At 61.9% G+C, this 8,648-nt stretch overlaps 1 protein-coding gene across 1 annotated transcript; it reads right to left on the bottom strand.

Moving 5' to 3' along the window:
- Positions 1-5,121: 5,121 nt before the first annotated feature.
- On the bottom strand, positions 5,122-6,536 carry TRAVEDRAFT_52716 (uncharacterized protein; the record flags this gene model as incomplete). The annotated part of the gene is made up of 4 exons (XM_008045331.1): positions 5,122-5,758; positions 5,818-6,023; positions 6,080-6,315; positions 6,503-6,536. The coding sequence occupies 4 exons, from the start codon at positions 6,534-6,536 to the stop codon at positions 5,122-5,124; spliced, it is 1,113 nt and encodes a 370-aa protein (XP_008043522.1).
- Positions 6,537-8,648: the final 2,112 nt, after the last annotated feature.

Consider the following 8,648-nt stretch of genomic DNA (forward strand, 5'->3'; position numbering starts at 1 on the left):
AGGAGGGACATTCCCGTCGCCCTGCACACGAGCTGTACCGAATTGCGACGACCACGACGACTTGCCCGCCGCAAGCGGAGGCGAGGGCCCGTGTCGGGACCTGTCGACGGGCAAGAAGCGAGCGTTCCGACGCCTACCAGATGCGGAACTGCCCACAAACGTACCCCCGCGACACATCGTGAATGGCTGCGAAGCCCCGCGCGCCGGTGCGAGGCTCGAGACGACCCCACATGCCAGATCCGAGATCCCACAGAGCGGACCGTGCCCAGTATCTGCGCCAGCCTCGGGAGCGCATCGCAGGGTGGCGACGCGGAGTTTCGTATACTCCTGAGCTTGCCTGCAAGTTTGTCGTAACGTTCGATCACGCCGCGGCCTCGCCAGAGTCTCGTACGGCGGACCGAAGGGCGGTGTCACTCGTCCCCAAAGGCGAGGTCGACCCAGGCTGCCACCACGGTCCAGGACTCCCCTCACGCCTCGTGCGCGCAGGAGACTGCACGAGCTTGTTGCAGACTGCGTGAGCTCGTGACAGAAGCTGCGCGCGCGTCGCCACCCCGTGCGTGAAGGCCGCGAGTCTGTGTATCGGACCTGAGCCTCCGACGAAAGGAAACAAAACAACGACGACGCGGTACGCACCGTAGCTCTCTCGCGAAGCTCGTAGCACGCCTGTGCGCGTCTGCAACGCGTCCAATGCACGCAGGCCGCCATCACCGCGACGCGCCGCCTCTGCCGATCCACAAGTCCGCCACCCGATAATTTCAGTCCGCCCGCCCTCCGTCGAATTTCAAACCCCTCCGACGCGCTCAGAAACAGCGGGGCGTGGTACGGGCGCTGCCATGGAACATCCCTGCTAAGTTACGCGGCGCCAGGGGACGGGAGCGCCGCGGGACGCGCGATATTCCGCCTCCCGACGGGTTTCGCCCATGAAATCGGCCGAAACGGCGCGATTTCGACCTCGCCGGATGACGGCGTGACGCCGCACGTGCATGCGCCCGGGTGCATGGGAGCGCGGTGTCGCAATTGGGAGGCCCGCGAGGCCGCCGGTGGGGCGCGAGATGCGCGGCATGGATGTGGGCCTGGCCGAGCAGCCGGCGGGGTCGTGCGTTGCTGGCGTCCGCGCGACGCGGATGGGTGGCCCTGAGGATGTCGTACATGGGGCTGGGACGCGGGGCCGGGTGTCGTGGCGGGGACGACGTGCGTTTCTGCGTGCGGGACGTGTGGAACGCGAGACAGTCAGCGTGGCTCGCGTGCGCAGAGACCGGGAGAGCACCGACGCAGACGCAGGGCGCGCCGCTGCGGGATGTAGTGGTTCGGTACGTGTCTCGCGCCATCTTGGGAGCTGGAGCGTGTTCGCAGACGTTCCGCTGCGAAAGAGCTGGATTTCGACGCCTGTGTGTGCTTGAACGGGGTGGGAAGGCGAGAATGACGATGTACCGCCGTACTATGTGTGTGCGGAGCCTTGTGGTGTGTGCAGACGCGTCAGCGTAAGGACTCGAAGTGTATGTACCCCAGGCGACTTGCATGGCATGCGGGACGATCCTGGGTGGTCTATGAGCTGCAGTGTCGGCGTGCAAGCTCTTGCTTGTGCCTGTCGTCCTTTGGACGTCCCATCGCGCTATATTGTACACGAGAGCACCGTATGTACACTGCAGACCTGCGAGCTGCTATCAGCGAGACGCACAGCGCGAGCTTGAGTGGGCACTCGCAAGACCGCTGGCTGCCCTCGCCATCGCCATGATCGCGTGCCCGCCCCGTCCGACATAGCGATGGCGGAATGCAATGCGGCGGGGCGCGCACACCTCTTTTGAGCTCTCTGCGGGCGTGCAGCAGGGCGCACACCGCCCCGGTGTATGGTGCATGGTGCATGGATCGCTAGGGATGCGCGGCGCACGGTACTCGTCGTCGCACAGACCTGGGGCGTCGAGTGAGATCACGAAGGATGTATCCTGCCGGCGCGGGACGTCGGCACGGCGGTCTATTACGGTACACGATGGGACACGGCGCAAACGCGCAGAACGTCTGGGGCGGCGCAGACGAGCCACTTCACGCCGCAGCTGTCCGTCTCCTCCAGTGGACCGTGACGCTGTCCAGGGGCGACGTGCTCGCACAGCGTTCCCCAGGATGCGCCTCACGACGTGCACGGCGAGCGAGCATGAGTGCGTGCGTCGGGATGCACGCACGTACAGTGCCGTGAACGTTCCCCATCGTCGTATCGGGGGCGGGCGGACGTGTCCCGCACTCGACAGGTACGCCGTCTCCAGCCCAGGGCGCGTTGTCCACCTCGCTGACTCACTGCTGGCGCACCAGACTCTGCGGCCACGCCGCAACGCGCGTAATACGCACGGGTTGCACACGACCGAAACACGACACTCACCCTCACCGATCTGGCGGCCGGCGTCCAGGGGCGTGCTTAGCGCGGTAGCCTGGGAGACCCGCACCGCGTCGGCAAATCCGCGCGTCCGCGCACCGCAGCCGGGTTTGGGGTGTCCGCGATGCGCCGCGTCCGTGCATGCGAGGGTGGGTGGGCGAGCGAGCGAGCGGGGGTGACCTGCCCGGAAGCGGGGGCGTATAAGAGCGGTGCGGACAGGGCGAGGGGCAGCCATCTCCCCTCCTCCCGTTCGCCCTGCTCTCTCGCTCTGGAAGGACTTGCCCTGTGGTCGTGCGTCGTAGATGTCGCTCCCGGGGTGGTTCTGCTCATTCTCTGGCACCGTCTCGTCTTCGCTGTGCGTCGTAGACGGGCTAGCCCTGCTGGTGCACCCGTTGGGCTGACTCGGTGAGTGCTGCATCCGCCTCGACGTGCATAGCCGTTTGCTTACCTTTATGTATACAGGGCGAGGGTGCTGCGGGAACGGAGCTGATGGGGTTCACGCGGGAGGAGGGTGCGGTCGATAGCGTGGGTATGTTGGTCAAGGTACAGTGGCAGTCGCGGGTTCCGACTCGTGTTATGTAGTGTAGAGCTAGCGTACTGCGTGTCAATACCACATCGTTTCGTTCAAATGATGCGGAGACTCACCCGCGGCCCAGTACGGTTGCTGACAGCGCTTGTGAGCCATCTGCACGTCGTGGACGTCTGTATGCGACTGTGCGTCGCCCCAGTAAGTGTTGGAGCGTAATGTAAGCGGCGACGGTACGATTTGGCTGGGTAGCATACTGGAAAGCGACGTTGTGAGTGTCGAGCTCGCTTGTATGCGCCTGCAACCGAGATTGGATGATCGCCGGAGGGAGCGTTGAATGAGTACGAACGTGCATGCATAGAAGTGATGACGCACGCTGCGCGCGAGGCCATGGCACACCAGAAGGCGCCAGAGGGCGGGTGTATGCGCGTCGTCCACGAGCGCCTTAACTGTCAGACGACTGGCTGCAGCGACAGGCAAGGGAGGAGTCGCGGTGGGGAGTCGCGCGTGTGCGTGTGCGCTAGGACTAGCACCGTTCAGTCGCTCGCTAGGACCAGCACCGTTCAGTCGCTCGCTAGGCCTGCGCACGACGAGACAGCGCGGCAGACGGTTTCGAGCAGGGGCCAGCGAGAACACGAGCGACGGGCGAGGGGAAGCGCACGACGCGTGTCGTCATCGATCGAGCCAGCCAAGCCCGAGTCCGAGTCGCGAGTCGCGTCGCTCCCGCGGGGGGGCCGGACAGAAGGAGAGATGAGAGGGACGAGTACGCGTTCACTCACACGGCGCCGGCAATGCGCGTTGCACAGCCACATATACCCGTACCCCGCGAAAGTCGGAGCCCAGCTTCCGGACCAACCTCCTCCTGCCTTTTTGTCAGCAACTGTGGACATGCGATTTGGGCTATCATTTGCCGGCACGAACGGACATACCAGGTCGTATATCGAGGATCCCGAAAAGCAAGTAGATTGGTCGTACTTATGTACGGAGTTGCGCAGCTCGACCGACTCGGCGTTCTCGATGAGCCTACTCCAACGTCGCAGCGCTTACAAATTTCACTTTTGACGTGGCGATCTACGAGCTTTCTCGTGTTAATTCCAAGGTACGTACAATGGTACAATTTGGGCACTACATCACATCTGCTCTAACCTTCGAAAGCATCCGGCAGACATTAGGTACTGCGTTCGTGTTGTGACCAGCCCACTTGCAGCCCACATAAACACGGTGCTCCCAGAGCCATGTCATCTATCTGCAAGACCTGATCTGTAACAAGCCTAGGCGAATCGCTCAACTCTTCCTGAGAATGCTCGACGATGCAAACCAAGATGTTTTGAGCTCTGAGCTCTAAGTGCGAGGACGGTCGTCAAGTACCGCTGTATGGAGACGCGCAAGATACCGTCTTCAAGATACCCGCCTGTGAGTTTTACGCCAGCCCCCTGCTCGAAACTGTTCTCCCAACCCGGCTCGCCGTGAGCATGCCGTTCACAGTGATGAGCGCGCCAAAATATTCGCTTACGACTGCACGCATTTTGAGCCATTCAAACGGCAGAAATATGGTAGGCGCCAGGAAGTCACGTACGGAACGCCACCCCGGTGTGTCGTTTCCGTGCACCATTTCGCGTCTGAACTGCTCACGGTTTTGCATTGCATCAGTACGCCGCCGTCATAATCTGAGCACGTCGCGGCTACGCGCACCTTTGGTGTCTTGGACATGCGATGTACTGATAGTCCCCTTTGGCATCTAGGCAGCGTCCTCGAGCTTCAGTTGCGCACGATTGATGATCGCTATACCTTTGAAGGCACAGAGAGCTACACCCGCTGGAACCGACTACTTCCTCCGGCCAGCCCCATGCAGCGCACTGTGCGGCACCTCGAATATCTATGGGCGACGCCGCGCAAGGATGTTCGATTGTCACGACAGTGGGCCTATTCGCAAATTCCACCATGTGTCAGTTGCAGTACTTGTGTGCGAGCGATGCAGAATAGAACACTGGCGTATTCCAAGACGAACGCAACAGTGAATACTGTGCGTTCGAGTCCCAACCTGCATGCAAGTTGTTGGTGGTACGAGAGAAGAGCGATGCCAGCGGAAGCGCCCGTGTTCACTGCCCACTCCCGATTATGATCTGCACTCTCCCTCCAAGAAGCCCCATGGTATAACATTGCACGGTCCCGATGATACAAACAACAGCAAGATAATGATATATACTCCCGGTACATCTCGTGTCACTGCTCAAGCGCCATACTCCGGAGGAGGCACATCGGTGCCATACACCGACTGCCGTGGCGGACGCGTGGCCATGCGCTCCGCGAGGAGGTGTATGATCCTGTCCACCGTGGCGTTGGGATCGGGACTCGACTCCGCCGGGGACGAGGCGTGCGTCATCGTCGGCGAGGCCACCGCAGCCGCCTGCGCGGCGGAGCCATGCGCAAGAGAGTGATCGGAGACCGTGCGCCCGGACTCAGACGGCGCGGACGATGACGCAGAACCAGAGGGGAGCGCGGGCAGGGCGCGTGTTTGGGACGGTACATAGCCGTCCGAGCCGATCGCCAGTATGGGCAGCTTCGTGTCGCCTCGGGGTGGCGTATATGGGCCGCGCTGCGTCGGGACAAACGGGCTCGCCTCCGCCATGGGGGCGGCGGTGGAGGGCGTGGCGAGGAACGGGGATGGCTGTTCGCGGTCGAACACTTTCGGGTTCTGCCGCCTGCGGCGAGCGAAGTACCAGAGGAGCCCGGCGACGAGAGCGACGAAGGCGAGGCCACCGATGACACCACCCGCGATGGCGCCAGTATTCGTCTTTGAGTGTCCCGCGGTGGAAGGGGCGTCGGATGTTGTGCCCCCTAATGGCTGAGTGCTAGAGGAGGGCGCACTAGAGGAAACACTTAAGACACGCAGCTCTCATTGGCAAGACTCGTGCATGCGGCATACCTGATAAGTCCGCCAACTTCTGAAGGATTATCGGTAAAGACAGTGACTGTGTTCAGCCAGAACTTGAGGCCAGCGCCGACGGTAGGCAGAACGTTGATGGTGTGGGTCTTGGTGGGATCCAGCCCGTCCTGATAGTACAGGAGCGCGTCTCCGATGAACCACATCGTGCTCGCGTTGTAGGTGACTGCCGCTTGGTCGTCGAGGGTCTGCAAAAACCGCGGGTCGGCACTTCGCGCGCCAGAGATCGTAGAGGAAGACTCACGACGTCGTACGCATAGCTGCCCCAGATGCGCGAGCCGTTGATCGCGACACCTACGCCCTGGAAGGAGAAAGAAAATGAGGCCGGGGCGTTCTCGACCTCGAAGTAAGGAGCGGGATGTTGCTGATTGGGGATGGGGGGGTCGTAGGGCAGCCAGATGCCGCTGCTCGTCCGGAGGTTCAAGCGCGCCCAGTGATGCGGTCGCGGCGGGCGTTCGGTAGACACGTGCCGTGTAAGCGCTGTAATATATTTGTGCAGCGTCGAATGTACCGGAGAGAACAGATTGGTAAGGGAGGGGAGTAGGGCTATATGCACAGTGCGGTGGGGTGTATACACAGTGCGGTGGGGCCGCACAAGGAGAGACACGCGCGCGGGACTTGGGAAACGTGGTCGCGCGATCGGGCGTCTAAAGAGCGCACAGCGTACGGGGCGCGGCAACGCGCTCTCTGCTTTCGACCATGATGTGCTACTGCTATGTACATCTACGACATACGATCCTCGCGCCTCGCCTGCACCTCTGTTGCACGCGACGCCCCGTCCACTCGCTGCGTCGTCTCCCCTCTGCTGGTGGCTCGGATGCGTTCGCGCGGACTCTGCCTCTTCGACCGGCGCGAAAGAAGACTGTGGGTCCGTACGACGTGCTGCGACTGCATGGAACCCCTGGAGATGATCAGCCGTGCTCAGACACGCTGACAAGGTATGTGCGTACCTGGGGATGGGACCGTGGCTGCGGCCGTTCACGCGCACGAGCTGCCAGCTTAGGCGCTGATATTGACATGACCATCGACGGTGCGTCTCTCGACTTTCGCGGCCGGCTCTCTTCTCTTCTGCGCCCCCTTCCCCTTCGCCTGTCCCGGCCCGCGCACGCCTCCCGGTCCGTCTCGCCCGTCCTGGCAAGTCGAGACGAGAATCGAAAGGTGCGCACCGTCTTTCGCGATCCCAGCCTCGCCCCGCGCCCTGCCCTCGCCCTCCTCTACTCCCTCTCTGCGCAGCCCCCCGCATGCGGCCCGCCCACGGCCTCCGGCCCGTTCTGCAACCCAAGGTGAGTGGGCCAGAAGGTACGTACCACAAATACTCTCCCTGCACGATGTGTCGCCTCTCCCGCCCGCTTCACCCGGCAACCGACTATATGCGTGATTTTGAGCGTGCATCGTAAGCCGCCTACCGCCACGACCCCGATGGACGTTTGCCGCGCCCTCCTGAGTCCACGCCCGTACCATGTCCCGTCTCGGCGCACGTACCGTCGACGCGTCGCGAGATCCGCGATCCGCGCGCACGACCGCGTACCTCTCGCCTCTGTCGCTGCACAGCCGCAGTGGTACCGTGTTGGCTCCGCGGCGCCGACACGCATCAGGCGCCATGCGGAACCGCCTGCGCCCGAGCTCGGTGACCCCGCGCTGACTTTGCCCTCAGTTTCTTCTGCCCAGCTACTCCCCGCGTCGGACACGGGATCGCGACGTAGTTGACATGCCGGCAGCCGAGGCTGTCTGTGGGACTCGGTTAGTGAGCATCTCGTAGGTGTGAAGATGGCACACACCGGTGTGCGCGACCATACACGACCGCATCCTTAGATGTGGAGGGGGAGCGGTCGACTCGTTTGTGATGGTAGCGGGAAACATACATGTTGTAGCGGGGTATGCGCGACCGTTCGCGCGATGTTCCATGGCCGCATCTCTTGTGCGCGCGATGTTGCTCGAACGTCACTCCGCCTCTTGAGCGACTCACATCAGCGAAAACTCGCACCGTTCGCACGTTGTGTCGGACGTACCGTATGACTAGGCGTGGGATGCAAGAGGTGCCTCGCGATGTTTGATTCACGGGCGTGCGGTGTGGAGTATGAGTGGCGACGACATGTACCGTGTCTCGTTTCTGTATGCCCTGTAAATGTCTCCGTGCCTAGAGCTACAAAATAACATAGACATACCTCCAGATCTATCTACTGCTGCCAGTGTCCATGTTGGGTGCACCACTCTCGCTCCTCGTTGTCGATGCTTTTGTCGCACAGAGCACCTTACATCTTTGTCTTGCAGAGAAGGTGATCAGGCGGGAGAAGCGGGAGAGATGGATAGGATGGGGAGGGGGAGAGGGAGGGGGGCAGGAGAGACTTCCTAAGCGACCCACCTGTATCTACCATGTCAAGTTGAGCGTGAGAGGGATGCGGGACCTTACGTCTAAGTGTGACCAATCGGGCTGGCAACCCGCCTCAAGTCTGCAATTTTCTGATGCGCATTTGTGCCGAAAGGAGGCATACTTGGCCAGATACACACACTCGCTTATGTTGGCTGGATATCACTCGGCTTACAGAAATGCCGCGCTGCTCAGGCTCCCTCACGAGCAGCCACAATCTGAGCAAGGTGGGTAAACACCTCGAAGAGCAGGTACTCTGCTCTTCGGAATATTCACCCGACCCGCACACTTGGGGCTGGAAACGACCTTCAACACTCATCCGGACATCTCGGACACTACGTGATTTGTTTCCGCTGCCCTCGCGCACAATCAATCCAGTTCCTCCCGCCGTCTGGGCCCTGGGTCTCGATCTGTAGTTGCCATCGGTATGCCGCACAGTTCTGCG

The sequence above is a fragment of the Trametes versicolor genome, assembly GCF_000271585.1.
Source record: "Trametes versicolor FP-101664 SS1 unplaced genomic scaffold TRAVEscaffold_12, whole genome shotgun sequence".
NCBI classification, from domain to species: Eukaryota; Fungi; Basidiomycota; class Agaricomycetes; order Polyporales; family Polyporaceae; genus Trametes; species Trametes versicolor.